Raw genomic sequence first — 23,342 nt, forward strand, 5'->3', positions numbered from 1 at the left:
ATTTTATTTGGGTTTAACAGCACACCAACACAGTATAGGTTATATGGCGCCAAACAGGACAATACTAAACTAAGGAAATATTTATCATTTTTGAAAGGAGCATTTGCATTATTTTCAAAATACTTCCTAAACAAATACGGTTCCCTTGCAACAACTGGGACAGTTATAATACTTAGACTATAAATCTGATATTATCATAAAAATATTTTTACTTTTTGTTATTTTAACAGCGACATTTACAAATATTTTATCTATTTGACCTAAAAATGACTAGATCTATACTTTCATTCATGTCTTCTCACTTTTAGTTGCCTTCACACAGATATAATATACCAATAATTACTTTTATCTGACTTTTTTCCTGAAATTTAGCATTTTTCTTTTAAATAATTTGCTTACAGAATGTGACAGCACTTAGAGATATTAGGAACATAAATTTGTGTTTCATCTCTTTTTATGAAGCATATAGAGTGGTGGAACCTATGCTCGCGGTATTCCTATGCTCGCGGTATTTCGATAAATATGCTCTCTGCAGAAGCACTGATAAAAATATTTCATCATGCTATGTTCAACACCGACCAGTGGTGAAATGCCTTTACAACAAACGTGGCGATAGCCGCGCGTGCCGCTCACGTGATGTATACAGCAGCCGATACATTTTACGCAATCTGTATCCGTCGCACAAATCTCACACAAATATGTCAAAATCACTAAACTAAAGTTAGTTTTTTAGAAATCATGCATTACATTCAGATATAAGATACATTTAAGAGCAAGATGTGATGAATGTGACGCCTGGCTACACTACGAGTGCCTTTCGAACCATGAAAAGATCGATGTTGATCTTAGTATTTTGACAAAGTCCAAATGGTTCTTTCTGAGATGTAGGGAGGAGTAAATTTCCTACACACAAAAGAAGTGTAGAAAACATTAGCGAGTTAATCACTGTCGTTGTTTGAATTTTTGATACTTGAACATTCTGTTTTTAAACAACATTATTATACGTTTTAAGCTTTGTTCTAATAGTGACTCCATTTCGGACAGGGAAATATACACATAGAGGCACATACTAAATTTTATCCCCATTTATTTTGTTTTTCACATAATAAATGAGTAATGTTCTAAATATTATATTCGCATATGCTTGTTTGTTCATTTGTAGCCTGCTGATTTTTTTTTTTTCGTCCTTAGTTTAATCGATATTACATACCGCCAGCATAGGTTCCCTTCAGGGCGAATTTTCACCTTTTCACGTATGCCGTGTCGATAGCTCATGAGACGACTAAGTCACGTGATGACGCACATCAACAATATGTTTCGATAAAAGGAGGATAACTTTATGTTTTTGCATAGGCAAATCGAAATAACAATTTTTTCTTGCTTCTTAAAAAGATTGTATATGTACAAAATACCGCGAGCATAGGTTCAACCACTCTAAGCACCTGTGTGGTGCATATTTCTTAGGGAGGAAACCAGTCAGTGTAATATTATCAAGGTCTCTTTAACTCCCAGCTACAGACAACCTGCTATAACTGTTTAAACCCTTACCCTGCTATTTTTCTATAGTGAACTTGTCCATCTTCCAATTTGGACAGTACCATTTACTGTTAAAAGGGGTACTTACCAAAATGATACTGGCTGAATAGCGAACAGTGCAGATCATGATCAGACTGCACAGATGTGCAGGCTGATCATGATCTACACTGGTCATAAAGGCAAAACCAATCATGTCCAGAATGGTAAGGGTTTAATAATGACTGTATATAGTTTACTAATTTCTGTTGTAACCAATGAGAGACAAGAAATTAAGGTGGCAATTTGACTTGTAATACAAACAGTTTGATCAATAACTGACAAAGTGGTCATGAATGCAGTCTCTATGTAACTACTTTTAAATACCAAATGAAACGGCAGCAGGTATCTCCTTGTAAGCTGCTTACATAATAGTTAATATTGAGTTTCACCAATATATCTTATTCCTAACTGATGTTATTGAGTGAAAACCATTTTTCTATTATAGTTACAGTGACCTAATATGACTTACTAAAATACATTCCCAAATTTTGCCTCAATAACAGCTACAAAGTTAGGAGACATCAGGTCTATCCTGACTAATAATACAGACTGGAACCATTTACTATTTCTAGTCAAAATGACCTTGACCAAAGTGACACCAGTTACAAGCTGTAATACCATTACAAGCATAAAACTGATGACATTATATTTAGTGGAATCATTTTTCTACTTTCAATTAACTGTGACATTACCAGTATTAAACTGAAATGAAGTAGTCAGAAAAAGATCCAAGATATTCTCACTTTCAGTAGGGATCATAGACGGTAGACCATTTGTTGTAAATGAAAGCAGGGAAATCCTCTTATAGTTCTTTGAACTTGCATTTGACTGTCAGGGACCAGACCATGTTGAAATCACCTACAATATTGTTTTTAGGTATTGCAGATGAACATGACAGTAACTCTTTGATGGATGTGGGTAGACTGGATTGATGGACAGATTGATGGATGGACAGGCAGACAAACAGATAGAAAATGCTCTGGATAGAGAAAACTTTTAAGGTGTTGACCTGACAGAGCTTATCAACAAGTGTTTCATAATATATTGATAGTAACTTGAGAGCTTGGGGAGAGGGGAATACTCTGTTAAGGACCCTTAGTTGCAAGGATTCAGTAAGTGATGACTGATGAGTAAGTTGCCCCAGACCAAAAAACTAACAGTGGCAGGAAAATCTGGTATAAATGTTATAAGGAGAAGTATCTTTTAAGCTTTAGCCTGCTAAATTTCTATAATGGACTGGTCCATCAATCATTTGGGCAGTACCACTTATTATTCGAAAGGGGTGTTCACTGAAAATTTATTGATTGAATAGCAAACAGTGCAGACCATGATCAGACTGCACAGATGTGCAGGCTGATCTTGGTCTGCACTGGTAGCAAAGGCAATATCATTTGCCAGCAGCAGGCTAAAGGTTAATAAACATACTTACAAAGAGCTTCTGACTGGATTTTTTTCTAATGTGGGATATTTTTGGGAGTAGGGCCCGTATACAGACCAATAGCTAATAAATTCAAAGGTCTCTTGTGTTTAACAAAACAGAAAACAAGAGGGCCAAGATGGCCCTAGGTCGCTCACCTAAGAAACACACCATAACAGTGCAAAACATGTTTGACCTAGTGATTTCATGGAAACAAATATTCTGACCAATTTTCATTAAGATTGGACCAAAAAACTGGTCTCTCGCGATAAAACAAGCATTTTCTTAGATATGACCTAGTTTTTGACCCTAGATGACCCATGTTCAAACTCGACCTAGATTTTATCAAGGCATTCTGACCAAAATTCATGATGATCAATTGAAAAATACAGCCTCTATCACATACACAAGTTTTTCTTTGATTTGACCAAGTGACCTAGTTTTTGACCTCAGATGACCCATATTCAAATTCGACCTAGATTTCATTAAGGCAATCATCCTGACCAAATTTCATGAAGATCAATTGAAAACTACATCCTCTATTGCATACACAATGTTTTTCTTCGATTTGACCTAGTGACCTAGTTTTTGACCCCAGATGACCCATTTTCGAACTCGGCCTAGATTTTATCAAGGTAATCATTCTGGCTAAATTTCATGAAGATCAGTTGAAAAATACAGCCTCTATCGCATACACAAGGTTTTTCCTTAATTTGACCTAGTGACCTAGTTTTTGACCCCAGATGACCCATTTTCGAAATCGGCCTAGATTTCATCAAGGTAATCATTCTGACCAAAATTCATGAAGATCAATTGAAAAATACCGCCTCTATTGCATACACAAGGTTTTTCTTTGATTTGACCTAGTGACCTAGTTTTTGATCCGAGATGACCCATTTTCGAACTCGGCCTAGATTTCATCAAGGCAATCATTCTGACCAATATTCATGAAGATCAATTGAAAAATACAGCCTCTATCGCATACACAAGGTTTTTCTTTGATTTGACCTAGTGACCTAGTTTTTGACCCGAGATGACCCATTTTCGAACTCGGCCTAGATTTCATCAAGGCAATCATTCTGACCAATATGCATGAAGATCAATTGAAAAATACAGCCTCTATCGCATACACAAGGTTTTTCTTTGATTTGACCTAGTGACCTAGTTTTTGACCCGAGATGACCCATTTTCGAACTCGGCCTAGATTTCATCAAGGTTATCATTCTGACCAATATTCATGAAGATTAATTGAAAAATACCGCCTCTATCGCATACACAAGGTTTTTCTTTGATTTGACCTAGTGACCTAGTTTTTGACCCGAGATGACCCATTTTCGAACTCGGCCTAGATTTCATCAAGGCAATCATTCTGACCAATATTCATGAAGATCAATTGAAAAATACAGCCTCTATCGCATACACAAGGTTTTTCTTTGATTTGACCTAGTGACCTAGTTTTTGACCCGAGATGACCCATTTTCGAACTCGGCCTAGATTTCATCAAGGTTATCATTCTGACCAATATTCATGAAGATTAATTGAAAAATACAGCCTCTATCACATACACAAGGTTTTTCTTTGATTTGACCTAGTGACCTAGTTTTTGACCCGAGATGACCCATTTTCGAACTCGGCCTAGATTTCATCAAGGTTATCATTCTGACCAATATTCATGAAGATTAATTGAAAAATACAGCCTCTATCGCATACACAAGCTAAATGTTGACAGACGACAGACGACAGACGACAGACGACGGACGACAGACGCCGGACATCGAGCGATCAGAAAAACTCACCTGAGCATTGCTCAGGTGAGCTAAAAACCCATAAATTACGTACGTAATTTGTCTTTTGTTCTGGGTGAAAAAAGTGTAAAATATGCATTCTTCTCGCTCGCTATGTTGCGTACATAATTTGTCTCTTGTTCTGGGTGAAAAAATATAACATAACATTATATGCATTTTTTTCTTACTCGCTACGCTTGCATAGGTAATTTATCTTTTGTTCTGAGTGAACATTTTTTCTCGCTTGCTACGCTCCAAAACGCAATTTATCTTTTGTTCCGGGTGAACAAAAAATGCATTTTTTCTTGCTCACTTTGCTTGCACAATAAAAATCCAACAAAGTTTGCAAGAGCTCCTATAATGATCTTTACCATATCTATGTTAAATAGCCCTTGGTAATCCTTCTCCATAAAAATCCTCAGAAACCGGGCTACAAGACAAGAGTAAGTTTGACAAGTCATAAAACATTGACTATAATTAGCATGTTATTTGGGTTGATTTTGTCACAAAACCTGTCCTTTTTCAATACTAAAACAAGAGGACCATGATGGTCCTGAATCGCTCACCTATCCCCACATGACCCAGTGTTGAACTGAGTATGACGTCGTTATTTCTATTATTTGACATAGTGACCTAGTTTTTGAGCATATGTAACCTAGATATCATCAAGATAAAAAATTCTGACCAATTTTCATGAAGATCCATTGAAAAATATGGCCTCTAGAGAGGTCACAAGGTTTTTCTATTAGTTGACCTAATGACCTAGTTTTTGAAGGCACGTGACCCACTTTTAAACTTGACCTAGATATCATCAAGGTGAACATTCTCACCAATTTTCATGAAGATCTCGTGAAAAATATGGCCTCTAGAGAGGTAAAAAGGTTTTTCTATTTTTCGACCTACTGACCTAGTTTTTGACCGCACATGATCCAGTTACGAACCTGACCAAGATATCATCAAGCTGAACATTCTCACCAATTTTCATGAAGATCCGTTGAGAAATATGACCTCTAGAGAGGTCACAAGGTTTTTTTCTATTTTTAGACCTATTGACCTAATTTTTGACCCCACGTGACCCAGTTTCGAACTTGACTTAGATATCATCAAGGTGAACATTCTCACCAATATTCATGAAGATCTCATGAAAAATATGGCCTCTAGAGAGGTCACAAGGTTTTTCTATTTTTAGATCTACTGACCTAGTTTTTAACCCCACGTGACCCAGTTTCGAACTTGACCTAGATATCTTCAAGGTAAATATTCTGAACAATTTTCATGAAAATCCATTGAAAAATATCGCCTCTAGAGAGGTCACAAGATTTTCCTATTTTTCGACCTACTGACCTAGTTTTTGACCGCACGTGACCCAGTTTCGAACTTGACCTAGATATCATTAAGGTGAACATTCTGACCAATTTTCATGAAGATCCATTGAGAAATATGGCCTCTAGAGAGGTCACAAGGTTTTTCTATTTTTAGATCTACTGACCTAGTTTTTGACCCCACATGACCCAGTTTCGAACTTGACCTAGATATCATCAAGGTGAACATTCTGACCAATATTCATGAAGATCTCATGAAAAATATGGCCTCTAGAGAGGTCACAAGGTTTTTCTATTTTTAGATCTACTGACCTAGTTTTTAACCCTACGTGACCCAGTTTCGAATTTGACTTAGATATCATCAAGGTGAACATTCTGACCAATTTTCATGAAGATCCATTGAAAAAATATGGCCTCTAGAGAGGTCACAAGGTTTTTCTATTTTTAGACCTAATGACCTAGTTTTTGACCCTACGTGACCCAGTTTCGAACTTGACCTAGATATCATCAAGGTAAACATTCTGACCAATATTCATGAAGATCTCATGAAAAATATGGCCTCTAGAGAGGTCACAAGGTTTTTCTATTTTTGGAACTACTGACCTAGTTTTTGAACCCACGTGACCCAGTTTCGAACTTGACCTAGATATCATCAAGGTGAACATTCTGACCAATTTTCATGAAGTTCTTATGAAATATATGGCCTCTAGAGAGGTCACAAGGTTTTTCTATTTTTAGACCTACTGACCTAGTTTTTGAAGGCACGTGACCCAGTTTCGAACTTGACCTAGATATCATCAAGATGAACATTCTGACCAACTTTCATAAAGATCCCATGAAAAATGTGACCTCTAGAGTGGTCACAAGCAAAAGTTTACAGACGCATGGACGCACGGACGGACGACGGACACCGCGCGATCACAAAAGCTCACCTTGTCACTTTGTGACAGGTGAGCTAAAAACAAGAGCTGTCCATAAGACCGCCAAGCTCGACTATTCGAAATATTGTCACAGAAGCAGGAAATGATTACCCAAAATGTTAAATATCAAAAGAGTTTTAAGTTCAAAGGGGACATAATTTGACCAAAATGCATATCAGAGTTATGGGACTTGATGCTATCAACTAGTTTTATAACCCCGAAGAAACATGTTAAGTTTCAATTCAATATCTGCATTAGTTCTTGGGATAGTAACTTGCATGTAAAACTTTAACCAGAATTTTCTAAGTCCAAAAGGGGGCATAATTTGCTCAAAATACCATGTTAAGAGTTATTGAACTTGACCCAGTGAGGTTGATAATTGACCTAGAAAAAGAATAAATACGTTTCAAAGCTATATGCCTTTTGGTAATAGCTGTATGTACTTGCACGCAAAACTTTAACCAGGATTTTCTAAGTCCAAAAGGGGGCATAATTTGCCCAAAATACATGTCGGAGTTATGGGACTTGATTCTAGCAACTAGTTTTATAACCCCTAAGACACATGTGAAGTTTCAATTTAATATCTGTAGTAGTTTTGGAGATAGTAACTTGCATGTAAAACTTTAACCAGGATTTTCTAAGTCCAAAAGGGGGCATAATTTGCCCAAAATACATGTCAGAGTTATGGGACTTGACCCAGTGAGGTAGGTAATTGATCTAGAAAAAGAAAAAATAAGTTTCAAATCTATATGCCTTTTAGTAATAGCAGTATGTACTTGCACGCAAAACTTTAACCAGAATTTTCTAAGTCCAAAAGGGGCATAATTTGGCCAAAATACATGTCAGAGTTATGGGACTTGACCCAGTGAGGTAGGTAATTGATCTAGAAAAAGAAAAAATAAGTTTCAAATCTATATGCCTTTTAGTAATAGCTGTATGTACTTGCACGCAAAACTTTAACCAGAATATTCTAAGTCCAAAAGGGGGCATAATTTGGCCAAAACACATGTCAGAGTTATGGGACTTGATTCTATCAACTAGTTTTATAACCCCGAAGACACATGTGAAGTTTCAATTCAATATCTGCATTAGTTTTGGAGATAGTAACTTGCATATAAAACTTGAACCAGAATTTTCTAAGTCCAAAAGGGGGCATAATTAGCTCAAAATACATGATAGAGTTATGGAACTTGACCCAGTGAGGTTGGTAATTGACCTAGAAAAAGAATAAAAAAGTTTCAAAGCTATATGCCTTTAAATGATAGCTGTATGTACTTGCATGCAAAAACTTAACCAAGGTGTGACGCCGACGCCAACGCCAGGGTGAGTAGAATAGCTAGACTATTCTTCGAATAGTCGAGCTAAAAGTACGTCAGAATACCCAGAATGCACCAGATGGTTCCATTGTTTTCCAGGGGTGGAGTGGGGTGGGGAAGATGTATTTCTGGGACCTGGTTAATGTGAAGTTACAGTATTAAGATATAAGTAAAGCAAAGAGCTATAAAAATAACTAGAAAATGCTTTTGTAAAAAAGCGTATGTCTCCCCCAATGCAAAGTCCTATAGGCAAGAACTTAATAGGGGTCAGGAGCGAAAGTCAAAGAGACACTGATGGTTGGCTGCAATAGGGATCATCTACTTGGCATGTCCAGTCATCCCGCTAAATTTCAACACTCTTGGCCTAGTGGTTCTCAAGTCACTGTTCAGGCTCCTGTGACCTTGACCTTTGATCAAGTGACCTCAAAATAAGTAGGGGTCATCTACTCTGCATGTCCAATCATCCTATTAAGTTTCAACATTGTAGGTCAAGTGGTTCTCAAGTTATTTCCAAAAAAATGATTTAACATGAACAGGCCACTGTGACCTTGACCTTTAATAGACTGACCCCAAAATCAATAGGGGTCATCTACTCGGCATGTTCAATCATCCTATGAAGTTTCAACATTCTAGGTCAAGTGGTTCTCAAGTTATTGATATGAACTGGTTATCAATGTTCAGGCCTCTGTGACCTTGACCTTTAACGGAGTGACCCCAAAAACATTAGGGGTCATTTACTCTGCATGAACAATCATCCTATGAAGTTTCAACATTCTGGGTCAAGAGGTTCTCAAGTTATTGATTGGAAATGGTTTTCCATGTTCAGGCCTCTGTGGCCTTGACCTTTAACAGAGTCACCCTAAAATCGTTAGGGGTCATCTACTCTGCATGACCAATCATCCTATTAAGTTTCATCATTCTGGGTCAAGTGGTTCTCAAGTTACTGACCGGAAATGGTTTTCAATGTTCAGGCCCCTGTGACCTTGACCTTTCACAGAGTGACCCCAAAATTGTTAGGGGTCATCTACTCTGCATGAGCAATCATCCTATTAAGTTTCAACATTCTGGGTTAAGTGGTTCTCAAGTTACTGACCGGAAATGGTTTTCAATGTTCAGGCCCCTGTGACCTTGACCTTTAATGGAGTGACCCCAAAATCAATAGGGGTCATCTACTTTGCATGTACAATCATCCTATGAAGTTTCAACATTCTGGGTTAAGTGGTTCTCTAGTTATTGATCGGAAATGATTTTCCATGTTCAGGCCCCTGTGACCTTGACCTTTGATGGAGTGACCCAAAATCAATAGGGGTCATCTACTCTTCATTACCAATCATCCTATGAAGTTTCAACATTCTGGGTCAAGTGGTTCTCTAGTTATTGATCGGAAATGGTTTTCAATGTTCAGGCCCCTGTGACCTTGACCTTTGACCGAGTGACCCCAAAATCAATAGGGGTCATCTACTCTTCATGACCAATCATCCTATGAAGTTTCAACATTCTGGGTCAAGTGGTTCTCTAGTTATTGATCGGAAATGGTTTTCAATGTTCAGGCCCCTGTGACCTTGACCTTTGACGGAGTGACCCCAAAATCAATAGGGGTCATCTACTCTTCATGACCAATCATCCTATGAAGTTTCAACATTCTTGGTCAAGTGGTTCTCTAGTTATTGATCGGAAATGGTTTTCAATGTTCAGGCCCCTGTGACCTTGACCTTTGACGGAGTGACCCCAAAATCAATAGGGGTCATCTACTCTTCATGGCCAATCATCCTATGAAGTTTCAACATTCTGGGTCAAATGGTTCTCTAGTTATTGATCGGAAATGGTTTTCAATGTTCAGGCCCCTGTGACCTTGACCTTTGACGGAGTGACCCCAAAATCAATAGGGGTCATCTACTCTTCATGACCAATCATCCTATGAAGTTTCAACATTCTTGGTCAAGTGGTTCTCTAGTTATTGATCGGAAATGGTTTTCAATGTTCAGGCCCCTGTGACCTTGACCTTTGACGGAGTTACCCCAAAATCAATAGGGGTCATCTACTCTTCATGGCCAATCATCCTATGAAGTTTCAACATTCTGGGTCAAATGGTTCTCTAGTTATTGATCGGAAATGGTTTTCAATGTTCAGGCCCCTGTGACCTTGACCTTTGACGGAGTGACCCCAAAATCAATAGGGGTCGTCTACTACAGCAGCCCTACAACCCTATGAAGTTTGAAGGTTCTAGGTCAAATGGTTCTCCAGTTATTGCTCGGAAATGAAGTGTGACGTACGTACGGACGGACGGACACGGCAAAAACAATATGTCTCCTAGGGGAGACATAAATAGATCAGCAACTTGAAAGGTATATAGAGCAAATCTCGATCGCCAACATCACATGGCAACTGAATGAGATTTCGTTGTAGTAAGTGTCTGTTGATTTGATCATGATTGATCAATTTGGCAAACGCTTTGAAATAAGATAACTTTTTATCAGATAGTTTGTTTACATTGATAATGGTGCTTTTTTAATGTTATTAGTATTTTCTACACAGGGAAGGAATGAATTTATAATGGAAGTCTGAGAAATCAACAGTAACTGTTGTCGTTTAAAAAATGGACTCGATTTGGTTACTTACATGCCGGCCGTACCACCCTTTTTTACATAAGTAAGCGTCTGTTGATTAGATCACGATTGATCAAGTCGGCAAACGCTTTAAAAAATGATTATGCACTGACGCGAGGTTATCTCCAGACCACCCGTTGCCATTCTGTGTATATTATAGTTCTTTCAGTAAAGATATAAGCAACAGTAACAAAGAATTTAAAACAAAGGCTGCCGGAAAACTTTAACCAAGAAAGCTCACACCACAGGAGTCTGAAATTCTATCAATAAGACCATAGAAGTCTATCTTTACAAAAAATACCCCCTATATATATAAAATAAACACCAGGAATGAAACATCAAAAACCCAGGGTCCCCTGAAAATACGCACGGAACACAGGGTGATCGCAATTTAGCGAGCGTAGTTAAGAAATAACACTAAAATACACCTAACACACTCGACAGCATTCAAATCTGATACACTTTACAAGGGTAATCAGACATTTTCTGAGGTTTTCTGAGATTTTCAGCTGTCGCCGAAGCCATTCGCTGATGTCACAACAATAACAACAATTACAGCGCCGGGATAAAATTAGAAAGTAGCAATTCCCGTACTGTCTTACCTTCAAATTACATAACAGACATTTTCATATTGCTCTATTCATATAAAAATGTCATTGTACACCAAGTATCAAATTTTACTACTGAAATTTAGATATTCCGCAGCATCGTAAAATGGATTATCCCAAGAGTAACCTCCCTTTACGGGTTTTCCCAATCAAATTTTGTAAATTATCTTTTTATTGCAAAAGGAATCTAGGGCCCAAACAAAAATTTTTCCTAATAAACACTATAAAAACACCTTATAAACACTATCAAAACCGCTTTTTTGGTGTTTGTTAGTGCGTTCCATTAGTGATCCATTGAAACAATCAAGAAATGGTTGCAATGGATCGCTAACGGAACATGTTCCATTAAATGGATCGCGATTTCAAAGCGAGTTGTTAACTTTACAGAGCCATTCAGAAGGCTTTCTCCTCTTTTATCAGGAAATATATGGTTTTAATCCATCCAGTGTAACATTACAGCAGATCTTCTAGTTGCTATGGTTATGTTATATAATCTCATCTAAGGTATAATATAGAGGGACAGAAATTAGTGCATTTTGTAGATAATAAATGTAAAGGATGGACAGCTAGGAATGGATTTATCGAAGAGAAAATGGTGGTTATTATTTCATTTATTTTCTATGATTTACAATTAAAGGTATTTTCTTAATACATGTACTTACAATTCAGTATAAAATAAATGAATGTTTAATATTAATTCAGATTATAGATTTCAATAAGGCCAGAGAAAATAAATGTTTAGATTCTCATCCGAATTTTGATAAAAAATGGGGCGGGTGGGCACTTTTTATTTTTTAATTTGGAAATATGGCAGTCTGGAGGTCAATTTGACAAATTATATTTAAACTATCACTGTATTGATATTCTAGTGCGTGTTGCTGTGTCTTTGAAATGCTTTTATATGTAAAACCCATTTTGAAATACATATATATATATAAAGAACCTATATATGAAACAAGAGCTGTCTCCGTAGGATGACACATGCCCCCGATGGCACTTTGAATGAATAGTTATGGCCGATGTTAGAGTTTAGGACCTTTGACCTACGGACCTGGGTCTTGCGCGCGACACATCGTCTTACTGTGTCACACATTCATGCATAGTTATTTTAAAATCCATGCATGAATGACAAAGATATGGACCGGACATGCCCATCAATGCACTATCATGAAAAATGATCTTTAACGTCTAAGTGTGACCTTGACCTTTGAGCTACGGACCTGGGTCTTGCGCACTGCACGTCGTCTTACTGTGGTACACATTCATGCCAAGTTATTTGAAAATCCATCTATCGATGACAAAGATATGGACCAGACACGCCCATCAATGCACTATCCTTTAACGTCTAAGTGTGACCTTGACCTTTGAGCTACGGACCTGGGTCTTGCGCACTGCACGTCGTCTTACTGTGGTACACATTCATGCCAAGTTATTTGAAAATCCATCCATCGATGACAAAGATATGGACCGGACACGCCCATCAATGCACTATCCTTTAACGTCTAAGTGTGACCTTGACCTTTGAGCTACGGACCTGGGTCTTGCGCACTGTCTATCCATATTTCACAAAGATGGAATTTCTGTTAGCTGCATGATTTATCAAATGATTTGTATAAAACTGCATCCAAATGATCATGGAAATATTGAAAGATTGCTAAATTTGTATCATATATATACAGTATAGTTAACATTATTGTAACAAATAAATATTTGAATTATTTTAACAGAAAGGCCTTTTCAACATGCAGTTACTGCATTTCTCTGCAAATCCAGGCTACACCCAGTCACATAAATGTTTTGCCAAAACTGAATGCATGGTTTCAATTAGATACAGCCTGTAGTTAGGAATATATCAGTTTAATGAAACGCATTCCATTGAGCGATCTATTAAGCGATCTATTATACATGCATTCCGTTAAGCGATCCATAAAGCGATCTATTATGCCATCCATTATACAATCTATTATGCGTTCCATTGAGCAATCTGTTGTGCGCTCTATTAGCGTGTTGTTAAATGACACATTTATGTTAATTGGCGATCCATTAGCTCATTTGCATGTGAAATTGGAACACGGTTTTGATGGTGTTTATTGGATTAACAACTCGCTTGCGGATCATGGTTTTAGTGGCGTTTATTGACAGTGTTTATTGGGCCTTTTTTTTTGTTTGGGGGGATATTATAGACATATTATGATGTAAACATATAAATATTCTAATACTTATTTACTCGATGTACAAATTTTAAAGGATAAAATAAGTATTTTGTCTTTATCTCGGCGCTGTAATTGTTGTTGTTGTTGTGACGTCAGCGAATGGCTTGGGCGACAGCTGAAAATCTCAGAAAACCTCAGAAAATGTCTGATTACTCTTTAAAGTGTATCAGATTTGAATGCTGTTGAGTGTGGTAGGTGTAATTTAGTGTTATTTCTTAACTACGCTCGCTAAATTGCGATCACCCTGTGTTCCGTGCGTATTTTCAGGGGACCCTGGGTTTTTGACGTTTCATTCCTGGTGTTTATTTTATATAGAGGGTATTTTTTGTAAAGATAGACTTCTATGGTCTTATTGATAGAATTTCAGACTCCTGTGCTCACACTGACGCCTGGGCGAGTAGAATAGCATCCCTATTCTCCAAACAGTGGAGCTAAAAATCATGCGAAGGCACTTATACTTGTGTCAAACTAGAACTACCTTGCTCCAGATGCACCGAAAATGTCTGCCCATTCATCAGGGTTGAACATCTCTGCTGAAAACTCTTCAGCAAAGTCTTGGTAGGTCCAGTCAGGCTTGTAATTATCCTTCATAAATTGCATAGCTGTTGGATTCTTCTCCGTTTTCCACTGATACCAAAACCATTCTGACAGCAAACTTGGCACAGAAAACACTCCCCAGTGGATGAAGATACCAATTTTCGACTCGTCATACCATACAGGTAGAGGCCGGGAATCAATAGATTCCCAGTTAGGTTCATATCTTATCGCGACAATGCATGTCATGCAAGATATAAACAAAATAACACCAAAGAAAATGTGTACCACTTGGTTACAAGCCGCCATGATTGTGTGTTTAACTGAGTCACATGACCATCACGTGGTTATAAATCGAAACCCAAGGTAAAAAAAAAATACAAGAAACAACAAGTGATTGTCTGCAGTCTGTACAAATCATTTTTGCGAGCTTTAATTTGCGAGTTCCTTAATTGGTTAAAACATTTTTACAACATAGTTTTTTTTTTAAATGATCTGGGTCATAGTTGTCTTTCATCACGATTTCAGTGATCAGAACATTATGGTTTGACATTACTATAGCACCAGCCCAATGAAAACCTTGTAGAAGAAGACCACTCTCGAAGTCTATATTGATCCTGTAGGGTTTGATTAGTTCAAGATCCCGGGATGAACAGTCACTGCTCTTATGAAAACATTCAAGTTTTTAAATAAATGCAAATTACACACTTATTCTATACCAATTAATGAATGCATACCAGATTGCTGAATGGAACGCATACTAGATCTATAATAGATCACTCAATGGAATGCATTTCAGTATGTAATAGATACATTCAACTTAAACAATCCCGTTTTGTCAAACTGTTTATGTGACTGACAGAAATTCAATCATCCAAACTAAAAACAAGAAGGTTAAAGAAATAGCATATAAAACTTTTGTCAGGCCACAGGTAGAATACTCATCCACAGTCCGGTCACCCTACACTAAACTTAATATCAATAAGATAGAAATGATACAAAGAAGCTAGAGCAATCAGATGGACATACAACAACTATATATTCCACATATGATAGTGTCACAGGTATGCAAAATTCTCTCGGTTTATCTTTGGGGAACAGACGAACTGATGCAAAATTGATAATGTTTTACAAGATTGTCCATTCACTAGTAGCTATTCCTGTCTCAGTATATTTTGAGAGACCAAGGAGACCGACTCGTCACACACACACACACCCTGGCCTATAGACAAATCCATACAGTTTCCAATTACTACAAATTTTCCTTTTTTCCAAGTACTCTGGTCTTATGGAACAACTTCCTATCCTATCTGAAGTTGTTCTCCTGCCTACGCTTGAATCTTTCAAACAGACAGTATGCCAGCATACATGCAGTTAGTTGTAGAAAAGTGCGTTTTCAACCTGATTTTACTACTCTTGTCTGTATATCTAACTCTTTTAACTTTTTTTTCAGTCTCACGTTTTCGCTTTGACATCTCACTGTCAATACTTTTGTAAAAATCTTCTCTTGCACTGACTGCATGCGCACCTGCTAATAATACCCGAAAGGGGAGTTAAGCAGTATACGAAGTAGATAGATAGATAGATAGATAGATAGATAGATATGGATAGACAAAGAAAATCATACATTAGCTAGTTTTCATTTTGTACAGTATGCCGTTTGAATCAGCATTCCATTTTTTTGTCTAGCATAACTTATTTTATTGAAATCTTTTTAAAAAATCATAACATAAACATGAATGCATTTGTACTGCATTGCATGTATTAAGAAAATACATGTAGTATGCACAGAATATAAATAAAATAACATCTATCATTTCCTCGTAAATAAACCCATCCTGTCCATCCTGTCCATCCTGTATTCGTACTACCTGCAAAATGCACTAATTATTAAGATGAGATTACAAAACATAACCATGGCAACAAGAAGATATGTTGTGAATGGTTAATAGAAGTGATTAAAACTATATGTTTACTGATAAAAGAGGTAGAAGCATTCTGAATGTCTCTCTATAAGTTAATAACTCGCTTCAAATGGAACACGTTCCGTTAGCGATCCATTGCAAGCATTTCTTAACTGTTTAAAGCAAGAAAGCGGGTTTGACAGTGTTTATAAGGTGTTTTGATAGTGTTGGACGGTAGCATGCATTTTCACTACCGTCCATGAACAGGCCAAATCAAACCGAGCCTGCAACATTTTCGTTTTTGTCGTGTTGAGCGACCTTTGGAGTTTCCACATTTTCTATTTTATAAGAACACATTTTTGCTTGGGGCATTTAAGGCTGTGGTCAAGAAAATATTTTTACGAAAATAAAAAACAGTCTAAAATTGGTATTTCATTACACTTTAACTGTTAAGTGCTACATTGATTAATTTTATTTGAACAGCACAAAACTGGTATTTTATTATTATATTATGTTAAGTAGCACAGCCGTACACGATCATTTCCGGTTATTCTCGCACTGTTTATTGCAGATATGTCTTTTGTAACAAATGGGCTGCTAAGGTTCCATAAATAAGTAAATGAAGAATTTGATTCACTCTCACATAAGTTGTGTCTATAGAAAAAAATGTGAATAGATTTTCATCATCAATATATCTTAGGAAGGCAAATTTTATATTAAAACGGACATTTTGAATTTAGCTTTAACTTATTGATTAACTGCTCGGTCTATTCAGCAACCGCAACAACAACGCTACTTTTTTCTGTACAAGTTTGCATTTGTTTGGAATACTTTGCGTCACTAAAGCTTGAATTCTTCAGAACTATTTGGAAGTTTTCTCTGGAGTCGCAATAAAAACTGATCGAATTTGCGCAAATATTGTACTTATTTTTCTAAGTCTAATCATTTTACGAAATTCAGGAGTTTCTCAAAACAAAATTTAGCAACCTGCTGACTGGTTATCAATAAGCTATGGTGTTTTCGCAATTTAAAAAGTACTCCTCTTGAAATGCATGAATAAAATGTTTTCATTAAAAAAGACTGACATACAAGCTTTCAAAGAAAATATATTAGATTCAATCAGTAAATGTGTCTTGGAAAAGTGGTTGAGCCACTTAACAAAGATTTCTATTTTCCCTAAATACCCAGGCTATAATTATAACAAATACAAGCAGAATTAACAGTTTACCATGCATATCTTTTTACTAAAAGTATATAATTAGTGTTCATTTACATTGTTTCAGTATTAGTATCAAATTGAATAGTACAGACTTAAGATCATATATCCAGAAATATAGTATTAGTACATTTTTAGATGCCTTTTCATATGCAAACAAAGTACAGGACTGATGTTTTGTTGTAGTGTTTTATCAATGTTTTTTTGGTATGGCATTAGCCTACTTGCGTAGTAATTTTTGCACTATTTCTATACAAAAAAAGTACAAAATAAAATGTTTAATAATAGTTTTTTGTTTGCTTCTTTTTCATATTGGCGGTTTTGAACTAGCTACGCGACATTGAACACTCCAACTTTTTCATGACTGATTTTCTGTAGATAGAGGTACCAGGCCTCGAAGCTTTATTCAATTGTGGATCTGACGACGTCTGATTTGCTTTCTGGTGATCTATGTATTGTAAGCGCAAAGTTTTAAGGTGTCGGAAAAGGTAACACAAAGATATGGACTTCCTTTCACTTGTTGGTGGATGTCGTTGTCGCGTTGGTAGAAATTACTAGATTTGTTGTTTATACAGGGCGCGTTCGGCATACATACTCGAGCTAACCCAAGTCACCCTGGGTATTACTCGAGTATAACTCGTGTAACTCGGGCGATGGTAGTTGTGTCACCCGAATTCTACCCACCTCCTGAAGCTGGGAAAGGCGGGTGATCTTATCCGAATGCATTTACACTTTAAACATGGCGTCGTTGGTAACTTGGGTGGCAGGGGAGTGCAGATTTGCGAATTCCACATTGACGTGTGGGTACCAGTGTTGAAATATCCATAGAAATCTCGTTTTTGCTTATTTTTCTTTTGAAACTACTATGGACTATTGCAGATACTATAGACTACATAAAGACGACTCTCCGGTCCTAAGCACCTGTCGCTTTCCATGCCGGATGTAGTGAAAATTGGCCAAATCACCCAAATTTTATAGACCAAAATTAGGCTAACCGGGTCTCACTTTGAACTCTGCCATTCATCCATTTTGTATTTCTAAATCCAATTTCGTAGCATATATGTATAGTGCGAACATAGATGCATACCCAGGTGGTGTGGAATGTGTCTCCCAACCACCACTTTATTTCCCTAATTTTCACTGGAAAAAATGTGGATGGATGACAGCCGAGCGTCTGGCCGACTTTTTGTTCTGATGTTTATGTTTTAGCCTCAACCGGAAGTACGGAGCTAGGACCCGCCATGTAGAATCATTAACCGTTCCTCATTCCCCAGATATATTAAAGAATTAATAATGATAAATAACCAGTAAGATAGATATGCCTTTATATCTACCCTGTCCTGTTTATACAGAAAATCGACCGGGGCCAAACTACGAAACCGCTCCCCTTCCACCTTGTAAAGTTTTGGGTGCAGTTGCTATCAAGGCTTTATCTCAATAAACGCAGATGATATTGGATTGAAACTTCAAACAAGTCTTTCAACTCATCAGATCTACCAAAATAACCAAGTTAGATATCTCTTGATCGAATCTAATGTAAATTATGGGTCTCATTTATAGACATATTGCTTTGAAACCTAATTTTACATCTTAAGGTCATTGTATATAACTAACCACAGATGATCAATCCCATTACTCTAATATGCATTTTGACAAAATTATGCCCCTTTTGGACTTAGAAAATGCAATTTTAAGTTTTACATGCAAGTTAGTATATCAAAACTAATGCAGATGTTTGGTTAAAACTTCACATATTTCTTCGGGTCTGTAAATTAAGGTCATATCAACATATCACAAGCCTCATAACTACTTGAGTCAGACCGCTTTTTGGGGTTAAAGTTTTGCATGCAAGTTGTATTTTTTAAACTAATGCAGATACTGGGTTGACACTTCATACATGTCGTCCATGCTGCAAAGGACATAACATCAACTTCCATAACTCTTACTTGAACTTTGGCCAGGTTGTGCCTCCTGTTTAAACTTAGAAAAAGCTGTGTAAATTTTGCATGCAAGTTACTATCTCGGAAACAAATGCAGATATTTGATTGAAACTTCCATACATGTCTCCAGTGTTGTAAAGGAAGGTCAAAGCATCAATTTCCATAACCTTCATTTTGGACAAGTTATGCCCTCTTTCTTGTGCATAGATATTGTTGGGTTTGCATGCAAGTAGTTATCTCCAAGACTAATGGGGGCATTGGGTTGAAATTTCTCACATGTCTTCAGGATTGTAAAGTAAAGTAAAAACATCAAATCCCATAACATTTGCTTTAATTTTGGCAGTTATTCCCTTTATTTGTAGTCAAGTTGCTCTTGCCTAAACTAGGGGCGGTACTGGGTTGAAAACTATTCAGAGTTTTAACGCCAGATTATAGAATCAAGTCAAATAATCCTTGAATCATTATTTCAATTCTAGAACCGAAAATCATTTATAATGACAATTGCCTTCGAATAGTGGAGCGTACTGTCATTGTTCTTTTAAAACCTTTTACTTTCTTGTAAATGCAGAATAACTTTGAAATGCTCTTTTCTCATTCATGAACCCCCCTACCCCCGTAAATACTGCTGAATAGGACAGAGGTTGAAAAATCTGATTCTTACAGCAACATCCATGTCAAGAATATTTCGAGGGTTCTCGATCTGATTCTTAAAGCTTGTAAGTTTTCTTTCTATGTTCACAAGGAACAACTTTGAGAATAACATCGAGACTTAAGAACACATAATGGGTGATAAGGACAAATAATCCACAAAAGAAGCCACGCATTGATGTTGAAGTTATAAGTAAAAAATTCAACCTACCTACTTGTCGACAAACCTTCAACAGACACATATGGTACTGTTGTCTAGTTATCGCAGTAGTTAATGAACTGTACAGCCAGTCTAAAGGTCACGGGTTTGATCCGGTTAGCGAAGAAATTCCTTCCATGACTATTTGCAGTCTACCTAAGTTCATGCGGATGTAGAGTTGTCAGTTCCTTATGAAGGTGCACTTAGGTTGCTAAGCTTGCCAAGGAGAGTGAACATTTGTTACCATTAGTGACTGTCAGTCATATATGGCAATATAAGATTGTAGGAAATGGTGTTGGACCCAACTGAACAACATCTAGAACTGGTACTTGTTCTTTTAAAAGTCAAACTAGCATTTAGCATATTTCATGGCTGTACTACGTACAAAGTTTGAAAAAAGCATACTGTTTGTTATGTGCTATTTGTGAGCATGGTGAATTCAGTTATGTCATTTTAAACACAGACATTTTCATTCAAAAAAAAAAAAAAGAAATTCATTAGCATGTGGGAATAGAGACAGCAGAGTTGAACTTATTCATTTTCGTAACATATTTTTTCAATGGACATGGCTAAGTGATAGATCAACGTCCCTGGCTATAGGTTGCGGATTCGATCCCCTGTCGAAATATACAAAAGTAGTTGAAAATGGTAAATGTATCAACAACTTTCCCTGGCATTCAGCTAAAATGTGGAAAGTGATCTGTTAAGAAATATGTAAGACTGGCATAATGGTATGAATAAAAACCTTAAACTCTATTAGTAACCTTTTTCAACCTCCTCTGAACATAGATATAAATAACACGCTGCGTAAATATTAACAAACCTTGTGTGCTTAAACAGACTAATTTAACTGCCGTTTGGGCTTGAGCAAGGCTTACTAGCTCGATCAACTTCATATCTGCATCAAATCTTTAGCTGACTTGATATATAAACAAATGAACTAGGCACTACAAATACTGTCGATTAGTACTGAAACTATTATTACAAATGTATCGTGGTCACAAATTTCAGATTGTGGTCACAAATTTCAGATGCAAAAGTAGGCTGATAACGTTGATGCTAGCTATAATTTTAGTGATACACGGCGATTTTCTTTACCAAAGGTAGGAAGCTTTGGTAGAAAATCTTTTGCTTTTAATGGTATTGTTCTGTGGAACAGTCTCCCTCAACATCTTAGGAATATTGAATCTTCCCACACATTCAAGCATGCCATCAAAGCCCACTTAATGGCCAGTTAATTTCATTTTAGTCACTCTCAATTAGTATTTGAATCTTTTAATATGTTTAATTATAAGAATCTTAGTTTAAAGATATTTTTCTCAAAGTAATTTATCAATTTTTTACTCTACTGCACTGTTGATTTCATTTTAATAATATCAATGTATTCATTTTTACAATATCAATACCTCCACTATAATAATATAAATGATAGTTTTTAAAGTTTTGTTGACAAAGTTCTGTATAGAACTACTTCATGTTTCAATAATGTGATACAAACTTTGATTGTAATATATGTGATCTCAAACCTTTCCAGATATGAGAGGCAGTCACTATTAGTTATATAGACTCGTTTACTTAAATCGATGTATACAACGTTTACCCTTGCAACTTGTACAACCCAATTTCTTCTGAGTTAACAATGGATCGGAAACAAATTATTGACAAATGTGGACTTCTGTATTTTGTAAGAGAATTAATCAGTACAAACGTTATGTTACTACATGTTTCAGAATTTTGGAGATTGAGGTAAGACAACGTACAGAGGCATGCGGGCATACAATATATAATTTTTATTTAATCATGGAAGATACCAACAAAGCATGTCCTTCAATGCCTAGATCATATAAATTTTATAGGTGTTTCCCCCACCAAGTAAACAACACAAACCGTATATATATTACTTGTCAGCGATTATGCAATAGTTATTAAGCATAACAGACGGTCATCACTAGACCAGTGGAATAACGCAGTTTTTCTAAAGATCCAATTGAGGTTGTGCGTATCTCCAAACAAAAAGCGTATACCACAATATGATTTAAATTCATCTGAATAAATTTGACAAGATTGAAATAACTTGCTTTTTATAATTTAAAGTTTAAATTATCAACATCAACCAAATAAAACTTGAAAAATTAAAAATAAAATGTATTTCTGCGTAAAACATGGTAGAACTAGAACTGCTTTTGAGAAAAGCGCATGTCTCCCACAACAACCTAATCATCTGAATAGTTATGTATCTGAGACAACCATGCACCAATACTTGTACCACTGGCATCTGTGTACAGAGTGATTTTCGGTAATTCAAGGGCCATAATTCTGAAGTGCCTGGACCGATTTGGCTAGTTATCGAACTTGGCCGAGGACTTATTGGCAAACATATTTTGTTCAAGTTTGGTGAAGCTCGGATGAGAAATGTTCAACTTAGAGTGCGGACAGGTGTGTACAGCGCGATTTTCGGTAATTTAAGGGCCATAATTCTAAAGTGCCTGGGTCGATTTGGCTAGTTATCGAACTTAGCTGAGGACTTATTGGCAAACACATTTTGCTCAAGTTTGGTGAAGATCGGATGAAAAATGTTCGACTTGGAGTGCGGACAAGTGTGTACAGAGCGATTTTCGGTAATTCAAGGGCCAAAATTCTGAAGTGCCTGGGGCGATTTGGCTCGTTATCGAACTTGGCCGAGGACTTATTGGTAAACATATTTTGTTAAAGTTTGGTGAAGATTGGATGAGAACGTTTCAACTTAGAGCGTGGACAAGATTTGTGACAGACACACACACGGACACACACACGGACACACACACAGACAGCAGTTAATCAATATTACTCCTACACCACTATGTGGTGGGAGCCATAAATATATTCCTGAGTTTCTTAATCTTCAAATTTTTCAAATTTGAATAACAGATATTTCCCTTGAATTAAAAAAGTGTTCAAAATAGGTAAAAGTTTTAAAGTGATTAATACATTGCATATGAAAATATAATTACATATTTATTGAATAAAATTTTGATAATAATATGCACAATTTCCTCTTCTATCGAAATTTAAACCACTTCCTGTTATATAAGGTTAACTGACTTCCCCATGTTTATTTTAATGAAGGTAGAAATACCTTGGCCCATTGTCAAGATCTTGTT

General features: G+C 36.5%; 1 protein-coding gene across 5 annotated transcripts in view; it reads right to left on the reverse strand.

Moving 5' to 3' along the window:
• Nucleotides 1-23,342, reverse strand: part of LOC128547896 (alpha-L-fucosidase-like) — an 83,200-nt gene that overhangs the window by 57,522 nt on the left and 2,336 nt on the right. For 4 of the 5 annotated variants that reach the window (XM_053521609.1, XM_053521608.1, XM_053521607.1 and 1 more), the window contains exon 1: nucleotides 14,240-14,613. The exons of the other annotated variant lie outside the window; for it this stretch is intronic. In XM_053521609.1, coding sequence (XP_053377584.1) covers nucleotides 14,240-14,604 — 365 coding nt within the window. In that variant the 5' untranslated portion in view covers nucleotides 14,605-14,613. Of the gene's footprint in view, nucleotides 1-14,239; nucleotides 14,614-23,342 lie in introns of those variants that run through there. 5 annotated transcript variants of the gene reach the window in all.

Source organism: Mercenaria mercenaria, chromosome 13 (assembly GCF_021730395.1).
Source record: "Mercenaria mercenaria strain notata chromosome 13, MADL_Memer_1, whole genome shotgun sequence".
Classification (NCBI taxonomy): domain Eukaryota; kingdom Metazoa; phylum Mollusca; class Bivalvia; order Venerida; family Veneridae; genus Mercenaria; species Mercenaria mercenaria.